Source organism: Bos javanicus, chromosome 6 (assembly GCF_032452875.1).
Source record: "Bos javanicus breed banteng chromosome 6, ARS-OSU_banteng_1.0, whole genome shotgun sequence".
In the NCBI taxonomy this organism is placed as follows: domain Eukaryota; kingdom Metazoa; phylum Chordata; class Mammalia; order Artiodactyla; family Bovidae; genus Bos; species Bos javanicus.
The window spans coordinates 88,492,752-88,509,014 of record NC_083873.1 but is presented as its reverse complement, the minus strand read 5'-3'; the positions used below and the strand labels follow the sequence as shown (position 1 = coordinate 88,509,014).

Below are 16,263 nucleotides of genomic sequence, written 5' to 3'. Positions count from 1 at the left end.
CTTATGGCAGAAATGGAAGAAGAACTAAAGAGCCTCTTGATGAAAGTGAAAGAGGAGAGTGAAAAAGCTGGCTTAAAACTCAAGATTCAAAAAACTAAGATCATGGCATCCAGTCCCATCACTTCATGGCAAATAGATGGGGAAACAGTGGAAACAGTGTCAGACTTTATTTTTGGGGGGCTCCAAAATCACTGCAGATGGTGACTGCATCCATGAAATTAAAAGACACTTACTCCTTGGAAGGAAAGTTATGACCAACCTAGATAGCATATTGAAAAGCAGAGACATTACTTTGTCAACAAAGGTTCGTCTAGTAAGGCTATGGTTTTTCCAGTGGTCATGTATGGATGTGAGAGTTGGACTGTGAAGGAAGCCAGGTGCCAAAGAATTGATGCTTTTGAACTGTGGTGTTGGAGAAGATTCTTGAGAGTGTCTTGGACTGCAAGGAAATCCAACTAGTCAATCCTAAAGGAAAGGAAATCAGTCCTGAATATTCATTGGAAGAACTGATGCTGAAACTGTAGCTCCAATCCTTTGGCCACCTGATGCAAAGAAGTGACCCTGATGCTGGGAAAGATAGAAGGCAGGAGGAGAAGAGGACATCAGAAGATGAGATGGTTGGATGGCATCACTGACTCGATGGACATGAGTTTGAGCAGGCTCTGGGAGTTCGTGATGGACAGGGAAGCCTGGCATGCTGCAGTCCATGGAGTCACAAAGAGTCAGACCCAACAGAGCGACTGAACTGATCTGAACTGAGAGGAAACTTAGGTACTTTTGAAAGATCAGCAAAAGTTTCTAGGGGGCAGATACTATGCAAACAAATTCTATATCTCCAGTTTCCATTTGTGTTTTTTCCTGAAATCCATCTGCTTGAGAAAGTATCTCTGATTTTCTATAGATTCTCCTTAATTATTTATCTTTCCAAAAACAAAAATCTTATCTCTTACCCAAGAGAATGTAATTATGGTGCATTGCCTCTGGATGTGAAAACTTTCAACGTGGCAAAACCTTTCAGTCACCCTGAACAGGGATTATTTCAAAAGGGAGGAGGGGTGACTAACAAAGGCTGGAGACTAAAAAAATGAAATCAGACTGTTTCTCAAGAAACTTAAGTCTGATTTGGCTTATCAGCTTGTCTCTAAGCACTGGTTTCATTAGTTAGGCTATTGTGACATTTTCCATAAACTGAGTATCACTGTTTTGACATATATTTAAAATGCACATAAAATATATAGATAGCTTCCCAGGTGACACCAGTAGTAAAGAATTTGCCTGCCAGTGCAGGAGATGCAGGAGAGGTGGGTTCGATCTCTGGGTCAAGAAGATTCTCTGGAGGTAAAAATGGCAATCCACTCCAGTATATCTTGCCTGGAGAATCCCATGGACAGAGGAGCGTGGTGGGCTCAGTCCCTGGGGTTGCAAAGAGTCCAACATAACTGGGCATGTGAGCACAGCTCAGTGTTCTGTAAATGTATACTGTTGTTAATTTATCCCCACCCTGGATCTCACCACATGAATTTGCCTGTTTCCTTTTACTACCATAGTAATCAACTTTTGCAATGGAAAATATTAAACCTGTATTTTTCTACTAGAGGTAGACATTTTATAGAATATATTCTTAGGATAAGCAGTTTGTAATTTTCATAGAAGGCTTTCAAATTACCTTTCCAAAAACTCTGATATTTATACCAATGGCAGTGTAGGAAAGAATTCATTTTCCCAAACTTTTGCTATCTGATACCTCTTATAATCTACATTTCCTTAGTGACTATGGAGTTATATATATCTTTATCAATCATCCATTTTGAAATTAGGTTGTCTTTTATCATTAATTTGATCTTGACATTTAAAAATAGTATCTTCTCTTTACAGTGACTTGAGTATGATTTTGATCAGTGAGTTGAACGAAGATAACTTTGAATTTTATGGTATCCCAGTACCTTTATGATGAATGACATTATGTGACAACATTTTTCCAATGAAAATTCCAGTGTTATAATTCTGTTTTATTGATTCTTTAACAGTTAAGGGAAGAAAGTCGAAGGCTGGCTTTGGCTGCCAAACGAGAAAAGAGAAAGGAGAAGAGACGAAAGAAAAAGGAAGAACAAAGAAGAAAACTAGAAGAAATTGAAGCCAAAAATAAAGAAAACTTTGAACTCCAAGCTGCTCAAGAAAAAGAAAAACATAAAGTTGAAGGTATTTTCTCTAAATCGTCTAATTTCTTTCATATAATGCTTTCTATTCAAAATTATATTTCATTAAATATAAATAACTTAAGATAACATTAAATATCAATGAGTCAAGATAACAGTAGATCTTTTATATTATTAAACCCAAAAGTATTTCTATGCCCTTTTTATTTATTGAATTCATCCCAACTTTCCATTGTAAACAATTCCAAACCTATACACAAGTTGAAAGAATGACAAAACAAACACTTGAATACCCTTCACCTAATTTAAAAACATTTTACTATATTTGCTTTATCTTTTTCTCTAAGTGTATATACATATTTTTTTCCTTAAGCTATCTGAAAATAAATTGCTGATTTCTGACATTGCACCTGGAATAAATACATAAAATCATAAAAAAAAATTATCAGTACTTCCATAATTTCATATACAGTCAAGACCATGTTCAGATTTTTTCTTAAATGAGGAAATCACTTTTAATTACTTTCTAACTAAAAATCATTTGAGGTAAGGATAACGTTAGAAGGAACCATTGTCATTAAACCACCATATATGTATGGTGTGTATGTGTGTATTTCCCTCTCTTCCAGTCTTTTATTTTGAAAAATTTCAGGCTACAGAAAATTTTAAGAGTTAGTATGATGAATACCTGCAAGTCACCTAGATTCATATAACATTGTGGCACGTTTATATTTTTCCTCTTTTTTTTTTTGAATAGTCTTATATATACTGTACACAACAATAACATTATTACAATTGAGAAATTGAATAATTATGAATAATATGTAATATATAGTAACATATTCATTCCTAAAATAATTCCAAATTTTTAAAAAATGTTTATATATTTGTCTGCACCAGGTCTTAGTTGCAGGACACAGGATTCTTTTTTAGTTGCGGCATATAGAGTCTTTACTTGCAGTATGTAAGATTTTATCTGTGGCATGATGGATCTAGTTCCCTGACCAGTAATCAAATGTGGGTCCCCTGCATTGAGAGTATAGTGTCTTAGCCACTGGACTATCAAGAAGGTCCCCTGAAATATTTTTTTATAACTTCCTAGTATATGTTATTTAGAACTTAGGAACAGAGAGGAGAATAGATAAATCATATCCATCTCATCACTAGTGAATGATGGAATGACTGATGACTTTATATCTAAAAGTAGTAGTAGTAAAGTAGCCTCTCGGTTTATTTTTGTCAAGTGCTTAAAGCTAAATGTATGGCCAGAACACTAGAACTTGCTAATTCGGTATTACTGCTTCTACAGATGAACCTGAAGTCTTGACAGAGCCTCCAAGTGCCACAACCACTACTACCATAGGTATATCTGCAACCTGGACCACTTTGGCAGGTTCCCATGGTAAAAGAAATAATACCATAACTACAACCAGTTCAAAGAGGAAAAACAGGAAAAATAAAATTCCTCCGGAAAACGTTCAAATTATATTTGATGATCCACTACCAATCTCATACAGTCAGCCAGAGAAGGTGAACGGAGAGTCCAAGAGCAGCAGTACCAGCGAGAGTGGAGATAGTGATAACATGAGAATTTCCAGTTGCAGTGATGAAAGTAGTAACAGCAACAGCAGCCGAAAGAGTGACAATCATTCACCTGCTGTGGTCACTACCACTGTGACCAGCAAGAAACAGCCATCAGTTCTGGTTACATTTCCAAAGGAGGAGAGAAAATCTGTTTCTGGCAAAACGTCAATAAAGTGAGTTCCAATTTTTATTTTCACAATTTACAGTATCGTTATGAAACACTTTGTTGCTGAATTTTTTAGTAAAGCAGTCAAATGAAAAAGACAAAGTAAGTGTTAATCTTTGTTCTAAAGAAGGCACACTTCTTTAAAGAATTACTGTGTAATTTCTTCATTTGGGTTGTTAACCCATGAAGTATCAGTTATGATTTTTCAGAGATTGTTATTGTATTTCAGTTCCGCTATATTTGACTTCTAGATAATATCTTTTTAAAATCGCCCCTTCATATTATGCCTAGTATTGGAAAATGAAAAATAAATTTCTCATTTATTCATAATATTCAGAAAATAAAGAATAAAATCATGTGTTAGTTTGCTGTTATCATTAAAAAATTCTTCATCTGTTCTATATTTGTTGTTGTTGTTGTTCTATATTTAATTTGTGTTTTTCCTCTTTGTTAAAGATTGTCAGAGACTATCAGTGAAGTGACCAGTAATTCTCTCTCCACTTGCACAAAATCTGGTCCATCTCCCCTTTCCTCTCCAAATGGGAAATTAACAGTAGCAAGTCCCAAGCGTGGACAGAAGAGGGAAGAAGGATGGAAAGAGGTTGTAAGGAGGTAATTGATTATTTCTTTGTTTTTCTCATTCTTTTTATATGTGCTCTATTTCAAAAAGAAGTATAGTCTACCTTGTGATTAAATTCCCCAGCTGTTCCAAATGCTGCAAACAAACTGGTGGCCCAGGGCTGCCAATGGAGACAACCTATACTATATTTTATATGGAAAAAAGTATATGTTAATACTTTCAAAACTGGGAGATTTTACATAAAAAGTTAGGTCATTGTGTGTCTGCTTCACCTGCATAGATATGGCTTTTGGTAGTGAACTAATTTCTTTAAGGTAATAGATTGTCTTATTCTTCCTTGTAACCTTGAAGCCCAGTAGGTAGTGTCTATCACATGCTTATAAATATATGGAGAATAAATAAATATTGGTTTTAAACTATTCTTGTCTTCAAATCATAGAATATTTCTACTTCAAGAGTTTTAGAACTAAAATATTTTACTGTATTTTGCTTGGGATTTTTAAAATAATGTGTGTTAAAAAGTAAAACAGTATCCCAGAAACTGAAAGGTGGTAAGATACCACCTACCCAGAAAGGATGTGATCCAAAAAAAGTATAATGTTCATTTCTTTTCCTGTTTTCGGCCAAGACTTCCCCTCAACCTCCGTCTCTGTCTTCATCTCTGTCTGTCACATGGCTATTAAACTAATTAAAATCGTAACACCAGAGTTCATTCTCACTGTTAGTCACTCAGTCATGTCCGACTCTTTGCAGCCCCATGGACTGGGACTCACCAGGTTCCATTATCCATGCTCTCATATAAAAAGATAATTCTGGTTTTTGCATGCAGTTTTATTTATTTTTGGCGGTACCAGGTCTTCATTGCTGTTGCAGGCATCTCCTGTTGCAGCACTTAGGCTCCTCTTGTGGTTTGTGGGCTTCACTTGTTATAGCAAACAGACTCTGGAGCACTCAGGCTCTCTAGTTGTGGGTGCCTGGGCTTAGTTGCCCCAGGGCATGTGGGAATCTTAGTTCCCCAACCAGGGAACAAATTTCCATCCCCTCCTTTGGAAGGCAGATTCCCAAACATTAGACCACCAAGGGAAGTCCCTGCATGCATCTTATATTATAGTATACAAACAAATTCTTAACTAATTTAAAATAATGATCCCTGAGTTATGTTATTTAAGGGAAAAGGAATTATCAGGTGACTTAGTTATATATATAAAAGGGCAGAGAGGCAAGGTTTTTTAAAAAATTCTAATTTAATATTTAATCTATTGTGAATAAATAATTTACTTATTCATTGAAGCCTAATTGGCTCATTCTTTTTATTGGGAGTTATACTGTTTTTCTTTTAGAAGTATTCTTTAGTTTAGACTTGTAAGAAATTTATATCTACCTTTGCTGAATCTGAGTAATTTTGTGTTAGGTGGGTTTTGCTTTTTGGAATTCCAACAGGCTTTTCTGTTTCCTCACACAACTAAACATACCTTAGCAAGTGTCCATATTTGTGGATAATCATTTGAAGGCCTCTAGAAGAATGCAGGAAAACATGAATTTTCAGTATCATCCTTTCAGTTAAATATTGGGTAATAAAAACAAGAATATAAGGTGCAAGTCAGACACCTAAAGGCACTCACAAGAAACCTTGTTAACTCCTTGGGCTAGATTAGACACCCCATCAGTGTGTCTCTATGATACCCTGTTAGAGCACTTACGACATCGTGTTATGTTTCTTACTTGGTTTCTGCATAGTCATTATATGTGGGTGGGAACCCGTCTGTCTTATTTGCCATTAGTAGTTGCGTTTACACAGTGTATGTCTACATGGATGTGCTTTGTAGATCATAATGAAGGATAAAAGTCAAAAAAGCAAACAGTTTTTGGTAAACTAACTCTCTTTTTTTCTGTGGCTCTTAGTTGCCTTGTATCATTTAGGATGAGACTAGGTAGAAGAGGCTTATTCAACAATGTTCTGCATTTTTTATTATAAAATTAGTATAACTGTCTTAATTACAACCATTGATATTTATGATTTATCTTAATTTATTTTCCTAACCATTAAACAGGTCAAAGAAAGTATCTGTTCCATCAACTGTGATATCCAGAGTGATTGGAAGAGGAGGCTGTAATATTAATGCGATTCGGGAGTTCACTGGTGCACACATAGATATTGATAAGCAGAAGGACAAGACGGGAGACCGGATAATAACTATAAGGCAAAATTTTGTCTCTTTTTTTTTTTCCCTTTATATTTATTGCATTAGAGCTTAAAAATTATAGACAAGCTTTTGAGTTTTCAATGGAACTTTGTATTTAATAGCCTACTTTTAAATGAGAATTTGATTCATTTTAGAGAAAATAACTCTTAAAATTTGTTTTCTAATTTATATGTTCTTATGAAGTATTTCAAAGGACTTTAAAAGAATTTTTCTTTTTTGTGTGTATGACAAAGATTTGAATAATTTTTCCTTATATAAACATTTAATAAGGCATTCTTAAAACTTATTCTGAGAATTTTTTAGAAGGAATGGATTTCTAACACATTTTAGTAGTTTTCCATCTTAGTCTTAAATTAGCATTTGAGATTTATTATTCTCAGATTGTATACTTAGAGTATGAGCTCAGTAATAGATTTAAATCTAAAGTAGATATTTGTTTTGAATTAATATTTGAGTATTTTTAAGCTGTAATATCCTTAAAATAAAGATGATATTGTAAGAAATCATAAATTTGGTTGTGATAGACTGGTGCCCTTCATAGTAATAGAGGAGCTGATAGTTTAATAACTTGCCTCAACAGGAAGAAGGCAATTAACTCACTCTGCTTTATACTTATTCTCCTCTCCTATCTTTTTTATGCCTCTTCTTGGGTAGGTGTGGTCACACTTGCCTTATCCAGAGAAGAGGGAAAGCAGAAACCCTCCACCTCTGGGTTTCCATAAGGTTTTCCTGTCAATCACATATACTCCTAAACATTGAAGACTGGGTTTTGACCTTATTATGGCCATTGTTGGCATTATCAGGATTCTTCTCTCATTTTGAGACATCTGTCCAAAATAGTTAAAATAATCACTCTACTTATAAAGAAACCAGTAGTAAACATGCTGTAAATACTCATTTTACATACCTGAATTTAAAAGACTGTTTTCTTACTCAGTGCTATTATTGTTCTTGCTTACTTGTACTGTTTTTAATGTTGATCAATTGTTTAACTTAATGGTAACAGTATGGATTATGTAGGATTTTAAGTGCAGTGATTTTTCGATCTAGAATGTATTTCACAGTAGGAAAATGATTGCTTAGCCTGAGGAAACAATAGTGAAATTAAATTTTTTGGAAAGAAGTAATGTTTCTCCTTTGAAAAATATAGTGGTGTGTTGGACAGTTTATCGCTTTGCTTGCAAAATACCTCAAAAATAGAAAACTTGCTGCTTACCTTTTAATCTGTTCTCTGTATATATGTGCATACATATGCAGTGCACACACAAATGAATTTAGGCCTTATATATCTTAAAAAGGGGAAATTGGACCTAATTTTTTTTTTTTTTTTTTTGATCAACTTGTAGGGGTGGCACTGAATCAACAAGACAGGCAACTCAGTTGATCAATGCTCTGATCAAGGATCCAGACAAAGAAATTGATGAACTCATTCCAAAGAATCGTTTGAAAAGCTCCTCAGCAAATTCCAAAATAGGGTCATCAGCACCTACCACCACTGCTGCTAACAGTTCCTTAATGGGAATTAAAATGACGACTGTAGCTCTGTCATCAACATCTCAAACTGCCACAGCACTTACTGTGCCTGCAATTTCTTCTGCATCTACTCACAAAACCATTAAGAATCCAGTGAATAATGTGAGGCCTGGTTTTCCAGTTTCTCTTCCATTAGCATATCCTCCTCCACAGTTTGCACATGCTTTGCTTGCTGCTCAGACTTTCCAGCAGATCCGTCCACCAAGGTTGCCCATGACCCACTTTGGAGGTACTTTTCCACCAGCTCAATCCACTTGGGGTCCTTTTCCTGTCAGGCCTTTGAGCCCTGCCAGAGCTACTAACTCGCCTAAGCCTCACATGGTGCCTCGCCATAGCAATCAGAATAGCAGTGGTTCTCAGGTGAATTCAGCAGGTTCTTTAACTTCAAGTCCAACAACTACAACCAGTTCATCAGCTTCAACGGTGCCTGGTACATCTACAAATGGCAGTCCGAGTTCACCTTCTGTTAGAAGGCAGCTTTTTGTCACAGTTGTGAAGACATCCAATGCCACCACCACAACGGTCACAACCACAGCAAGCAACAACAGCACTGCACCCACAAATGCCACATATCCTATGCCTACTGCCAAAGAACACTACCCAGTATCATCCCCATCTTCCCCGTCACCACCAGCCCAGCCAGGAGGAGTTTCTAGAAACAGCCCTTTGGATTGTGGAACAGCATCTCCAAATAAAGGGGCATCTTCCTCTGAACCGGAAGCAGGTAGTCCACCAGTAGTAGAAACAACAAACGGTAGACCTCCAAACAGCAGCAGTTCTTCTGGGAGTTCATCAGTTCATTCTACTCAGCAACAGCCTCCGGGATCTGCTTCTCAGGAGCCAAGACCACCTCTTCAGCAGTCTCAGGTTCCTCCCCCGGAAGTCAGAATGACTGTTACTCCTTTAGCAACCACAAGTTCTGCTCCAGTGGCGGTGCCTTCTACTGCCCCAGTGACTTACCCTATGCCTCAGACACAAATGGGATGCTCCCAGCCTCCTCCTAAAATGGAACCACCTGCTATTAGACCACCCTCTCATGGCACAACTGCCCCTCACAAGAATCCAGCTCCAGTGCAAAATTCATCTGTTGCAGTCCTCAGTGTCAATCACATTAAAAGACCTCACAGTGTTCCCTCCTCTGTCCAGCTACCTTCGACCTTAAGTACACAAAGTGCTTGTCAAAATTCAGTACATCCAGCAAATAAACCTATTGCTCCCAATTTCAGTGCCCCCTTACCATTTGGGCCCTTTAGCACATTGTTTGAAAATAGCCCGACTTCTGCTCATGCCTTCTGGGGAGGATCTGTTGTTTCATCTCAGTCAACACCAGAATCTATGCTATCAGGAAAATCCTCATATTTGCCAAATTCAGATCCCTTACATCAATCTGATACTTCTAAAGCTCCAGGTTTCAGACCACCATTACAGAGACCTGCTCCAAGTCCCTCAGGTAGGTGGTATTTTCTGACATTCTTCACCTGCTCATTTACACAGATGATGCAAAAACTCTGGTTATTTTCTAGTACTTTTACTCTGACTGGGCCAGATGGACAAACTGTTTTACTAAATCAAATGCTGTTGTGAGTATTGAGTGTATTTAGTATGGCATTATTATTTTTTTTTAATCTTTTTAGAAACTGCAATGGATTTTACCTTAAATTTACCATAAGTAAATTTCTTCATCAGATACATTTTTCTCTCTCAAAGTAAAAAAAACAATCTCTCATATTTTAAATTAATAAGAAATGCCATCAAAAGTTTGCTTTTTCAAATAAAAACTACCACATATTTTTAAAATTTTATTTTACTTCCGCTTTACAGTCAACTCTACCTTCAATCTGCACCCCCCACCCACCTCTGATATCCACAAATCTGATCTTTTTCAGTGAGTTTGTTTGCTTTAAATTCTACATATAAATGAAAATATAAACTTGTCTTTCTCTGTCTGACTTGTTTTACTTAGTTTGATGCCCTCATGGCACATCCATTTATCAGAAATGGCAGAATTTCCTTCTTTTTTAATATATATATGGCTGAATAACATCCCACTGTGTGTGTTTATATGCCACACACACACACAGTGGAATATCCATATTAAAAAAAAAAGTGTATGTGGGCCACAACTGCTTTTCCATTCATCCATGAATGGATACTTAGGTTTTTTCCCATGTCTTAGCAATTATAAATAATGCTATTATGAACATGGGAGCGTAGGTATATTTTCAAGTTAATATTTTTGTTTCTTCTGAATATATTTCCAGAAGAGGAATTTCAGGATCGTTGTGGTAGTTCCATTTTCAGTTCTTAAGAAGATCCTCCTGTTTTCCAAGACACTGTTTTCCATAGTGTCTGTAGGCTGATCATATTTCAAGTGCTTACTTAATGAGCAGATGTAACTGGTAGCTGCCATATTGCACAGTGCAGATGTTGAACACATCTGTTAACATAAAAAGTTCTATTGGGCAGTGCTGATATTTAAAGAAGATCTAAAGATCTGGTTTTGAGTGGTTGCTTTTTCTTTTTTAACTTTTTACTTTGAAATTTTTTTTATATAAGTGTTCTTCTATAACTTCTATAATTATCCCAACTTCCCCTAGTGTAAACATCTTACATAAACATGATGTATTTATTAAAACATAGAAATTAATATTGGAACACTATAACTAACTAGAGACTTTATTCATACTCCACAATTTTCCAATAATGTTCTTTTTCTATTTCCATGCTTTACTGATGTCTAAAAATATTATTTATGCCTTTACAGAAAGGTTGCCAACTTGATGTGTGTTATTGAAGAGATGACATTCTGGGATTAATGGGAACTGATTGTTATGTTTACCTATTAGCACATAAATGTAATGAACATGATCAGTAAATATTTCTTTGCTGGGAGTTGATTGAAACATTTTTTATGAATTTTCAAAAGCAGTTTCTCTTGAGTCCTAAAACAATAGAATCGATATAATTTATTGTAAAGCTTTATATGCTAATACATTGTAATGCTTTTTTTTAAAATTTTATTGGAGTATATTTGATTTACAATGTTGTGTTAGTTTCAAGTGTACAACAAAATGAATTAGTTATATACATACATATGTCCACTCTTTTTAAGATTGTCTCCCCATATAGGCCATTACAGAGGAGTAGGTAGAGTTCCCTGTGTTGTACAGTAGGTTCTTATTATTTATTTTATATACAGCAGTGTATATATGTCAATCCTAATCTCCCAGTTGGTCCCTTACCCCCTGGTACCCATAAGTTTTGTTTTCTACATATGTACAGAGCTACATCTGTAACTTTATTTTTGTTTTGTAGATAAGTTTTTTTTATTTATACTCTTTTCTTGGATTCCATATACAAACTATATCATATATCTGTCTTTCTCTGTCTGACTTCACTCAGTATGACAATTCTAGGGCCATCCATGTTACTACAAATGGCATTATTTCATTCTTTTTTATGGCCGAGTAATATTTCATTGTACATATGTACCGCATCTTCTTTATCCATTCCTCTGTTAATGGACATTTGGATTGCTTATATGTCCTTGCTATTATAAATAGTGCTGCAGTGAACATTGAGGTGAACATATCTTTTCAAATTATGGTATATGCCCAGGAGTGGGATTGCTGGGTCACATACTATGTTAATCGCTCAGTCGTGTCCAACTGTTTGCAACCCCATGGACTGTAGCCTGCCAGGTTCCCCTGTCCATGGCATTTTCCAGGCAAGAATACTAGAGTAGCTTGCCATTTCCTTCTCCAGGAGATCTCCCCGACCTAGGGATCGAACCCAGGTCTCCCACATTGCAGGCAGATTGTTTTACCTCTGAGTCAGAGACCAGGGATCACATAGTAGCTGTTTTTAATTTTCTAAGGAACCTCCATACTGTTCTCCATAGTGGCTATATGAATTTACATGCTTACCGATAATGTAAGAGGGTACCCTTTTCTCCATACTCCCTCCAGCATTTATTGTTTATGGGCTTTTTGATGGTGGCCATTCTGACCAGTATAAGGTGATACCTCGTGTAGTTCTGATTTGTGTTTCTCTAATAATTAGTGATGTTGAGCATCTTTTCATATGCTTTTTAGCCATCTGTATGTCTGCTTAGAGAAATGTCTGTTATTTAATTTTTTAAAGTTGGAATTTAGTGAAAATACTTCACTTTTCAAAAAATGTAACATCTAGGTAATAATGTTCAGTTCAGTTAAGTTGCTCAGTCATATCCGACTATGCGACCCCATGACCGCAGGACGCCAGGCCTCCCTGTCCATCACCAACTCCCAGAGTTTAACCAAACTCATGTCCATTGAGTCGGTGATGCCATCCAGCCATCTCATCCTCTGTCATCCCCTTTTCCTGCCTTCAACCTGTCCCAGCATCAGGGTCTTTTCAAATGAATCAGCTCTTCACATCAGGTGGCCAAAGTATTGGAGTTTCAGCTTCAACATTAGTCCTTCCAGTGAACACTGAGGACTGATTTCCTTTAGTATGGACTGGTTGGATCTCCTTGCAGTCCAAGGGACTCTCAAGAGTCTTCTCCAACACCACAGTTCAAAAGCATCAAATCTTTGGCACTCAGCTTTCTTTATAATCCAACTCTCACATCCATACATGACCACTGGAAAAACCATAGCCTTGAAGAAACAGATCTTTGTTGACAAAGTAATGTATATGCTTTTTAATATGCTATCTAGGTTGGTCATAACTTTCCTTCCAAGAAAAGCATCTTTTAATTTCCTGGCTGCAATCATCATCTGCAGTGATTTTGGAGCCCCCAAAAAATAGTCAGCTACTGTTTCCACTGTTTCCCCATCTGTTTGCCATGAAATGATAGGACTGGATGCCATGATCCTAGTTTTCTGAATGTTGAGCTTTAAGCATACTTTTTCACTCTCCTCTTTCACTTTCATCAAGAGGCTCTTTAGTTCTTCTTTCTGCCATAAGGGTGGTATCATCTGCATATCTGAGGTTACTGATATTTCTCCTGCCAGTCTTGACTCCAGCTTGGGCTTCATCCAGTCCAGCATTTCTCATGATGTACTCTGCATATAAGTTGAATAAGCAGGGGGACAATATACAGCTTTGATGTACTACTTTTCCTATTTGGAACCAGTCTGTTGTTCCATGTCCAGTTCTAACTGTTGCTTCCTGACCTGCATACACAGGTTTCTCAAGAGGCAGGTCAGGTGGTCTGGTATTCCCATCTCTTTCAGAATTCCCCACAGTTTATTGTGATCCACACACACAAAGGCTTTGGCAAACTCAATAAAGCACAAATAGATGTTTTTCTGGAACTCTCTTGTTTTTTCGATGATCCAGCAGTTGTTGGCAATTTGACCTCTGGTTCCTCTGCCTTTTCTAAAATCAGCTTGAATATCTGGAAGTTCATGGTTCACATATTGCTGAAGCCTGGCTTGGAGAATTTTGAGCATTACTTTGGTACCATGTGAGAAGAGTGCAATTGTGCGGTAGTTTGAGCATTCTTTGGCATTGCCTTTCTTTGGGATTGGAATGCAAACTGACCTTTTCCAGTCCTGTGGCCACTGCTGAGTTTTCCAAATTTGCTGGCATGTTGAATGCAGCACTTTCACAGCATCATCTTTTAGGATGTGAAATAGCTTGACTGGAATTCCATCACCTCCACTAGCTTTGTTCGTAGTGATGCTTCCTAAGGCCCACTTGACTCTTCACATTCCAGGATGTCTGGCTCTAGGTGAGTGATCACACCATTATGATTATCTGGGTCATGAAGATCTTTTTTGTGTAGTTCTCCTGTGTGGCCACCTCTTCTTAGTATCTTCTGCTTCTGTTAGGTCCATACCGTTTCTGTCCTGTACTGAGCCCATCTTTGCATGAAATGTCCTCTCGGTATCTCTCATTTTTTTGAAGAGATCTCTGGTCTTTCACATTCTATTGTTTCCTCTATTTACTTGCACTGATCACTGAAGAAGGCTTTTTATCTCTCCTTGCTGTTCTTTGGAACCCTGCATTCAAATGGATATATTGTTCCTTTTCTCCTTTGCTTTTCACTTCTTTTCACAGCTATTTGTAAGGCCTCCTCAGATAGCCATTTTCTTTTTTGCATTTCTTTTCCATGGGGATGGTCTTGATCCCTGTCTCCTGTACAATGTCATGAACCTCCGACCACAGTTCATCAGATCTAGTCCCTTAAATCTATTTCTCACTTCTACTGTATAATTGTAAGGGATTTGATTTAGGTCATACCTGAATGGTCTAGTGCTTTTCCTTACTTTATTCAATTTAAGTCTGAATTTGGCAATAAGGAGTTCATGATCTGAGCCATAATCAGCTCCCGGTCTTGTTTTTGCTGACTGTATAGAGCTTCTCCATATTTGGCTGCAAAGAATGTAATCAATCTGATTTCAGTGTTGGCCATCTTGTGATGTCCATGTGTAGAATCTTCTCTTGTGTTGTTGGAAGAGGGTGTTTGCTATGACCAGTGCATTCTCTCGGCAAAACTCTATTAGCCTTTGCCCTGCTTCATCCTGTACTCCAAGGCCAAATCTGCCTGATACTTCAGGTTTCTCTTGAGTTCCTACTTCTGCATTCCAGTCCCCTATAATGAAAAGGACATCCCTTTTGGGTGTTAGTTCTAAAAGGTCTTGTAGGTCTTCATAGAACCGTTCAACTTCAGCTTCTTCAGTGTTACTAGTCAGGGCATAGACTTGAATTACTGTGGTATTGAATGGTTTGCCTTGGAAATGAACAGAGATCATTCTGTCATCTTTGAGATTGCATCCAAGTACTGCATTTTGGATTCATTTGTTAACACTATGATGGCTATTCCATTTCTTCTAAGGGATTCTTGCCCACAGTCATAGATATAATGGTCATCTGATTTAAATTCACCCATTCCAGTCCATTTTAGTTTGCTGATTCCTAAAATGTCGACATTCACTCTTGCCGTCTCCTGTTTGATCACTTCCAATTTGCCTTGATTCATGGACCTAACATTCCAGGTTCCTATGCAGTATTGCTCTTTACAGCATCAGACCTTGCTTCTATCACCAGTCACATCCACCACTGGGTGTTGTTTTTGCTTTGGCTCCATCTCTTCATTCCTTCTGGAGTTATTTTTCCACTAATCTCCAGCAGCATATTGGGCACCTACTGATCTGGAGAGTTCCTCTTTCAGTGTCCTATCTTTTGCCTTTTCATACTATTCATGGGCGTTTTCAAGGTAGAATACTGAAGTGGTTCGCCATTCCCTTCTCCAGTAGACCACATTTTGTTAGAAATATGTTAAGAAAGACTAAAATTTGGAGAAGAAAATGGCAATCCACTCCAGTACTCTTGCCTGTGAAATCTCTGGACAGAGGAGCCTGGTGAGCTGCAGTCCATGGGGTCGCAAGAGTCAGACACGACTTAGCAACTAAACCACCCACCACCACAAAGTGAATATATGCCTAAAGATAACATGTGAAAGGATATTTGCCATATACTAGCTAGTTTTTTGGGGGGCGGTGGGGGTGGGAATTAACCAAGAAGACTTGGGATTTTCCATCAACTTCCATTTTATATTTATGTATAATGACCATTATTTTTACTAATACTGTAAAACTATGAATAATATTACTAAATGTTAAAAACATACTAAAATTAAGATTTAGAGAAAAAGGAAATACCGGTTTTTTTTGAAAAGTATAGGAGAAGGACACAGTCATAGGGAGGTGAAGTTTTAAGGGGTATACAGTGATTAGAGCCAAAATTAGCCATGAAGTTCAACTTGAGAGTCCATCAGAGGGAAGTATTAGATTCAGGTCAAGACAGGCACGTTTGCCTTCACAGCTATTTCTACCACTATTTCTACACCCTAGAAAGGGAAAATTAATGCAGTAATAGCACTCAATGTGTAGACCCACCATGCCAGATATATCCTTTATGCCTATACATTCTATTTTATCTTTTTGATGCAGCCATCAAGGTTCACACATTGCTTTTGGCTACTATGTCTCTTTGATCTCCTCCAGTCAAAAACATCTCACCACCTTCTTTTGTTCTTATCCACATTGA

The 16,263-nt window shown here is 37.1% G+C and overlaps 1 protein-coding gene across 12 annotated transcripts in view; it reads left to right on the top strand.

Moving 5' to 3' along the window:
- The window catches only part of ANKRD17 (ankyrin repeat domain 17), a 166,146-nt gene that overhangs the window by 136,188 nt on the left and 13,695 nt on the right, over positions 1 to 16,263 (top strand). For all 12 annotated transcript variants that reach the window (XM_061420434.1, XM_061420432.1, XM_061420431.1 and 9 more), the window contains 5 exons: positions 2,028 to 2,199; positions 3,466 to 3,913; positions 4,363 to 4,518; positions 6,538 to 6,687; positions 8,037 to 9,673. In XM_061420434.1, the coding sequence (XP_061276418.1) occupies positions 2,028 to 2,199; positions 3,466 to 3,913; positions 4,363 to 4,518; positions 6,538 to 6,687; positions 8,037 to 9,673 (2,563 nt within the window). The remainder of the gene's footprint in view (positions 1 to 2,027; positions 2,200 to 3,465; positions 3,914 to 4,362; positions 4,519 to 6,537; positions 6,688 to 8,036; positions 9,674 to 16,263) is intronic.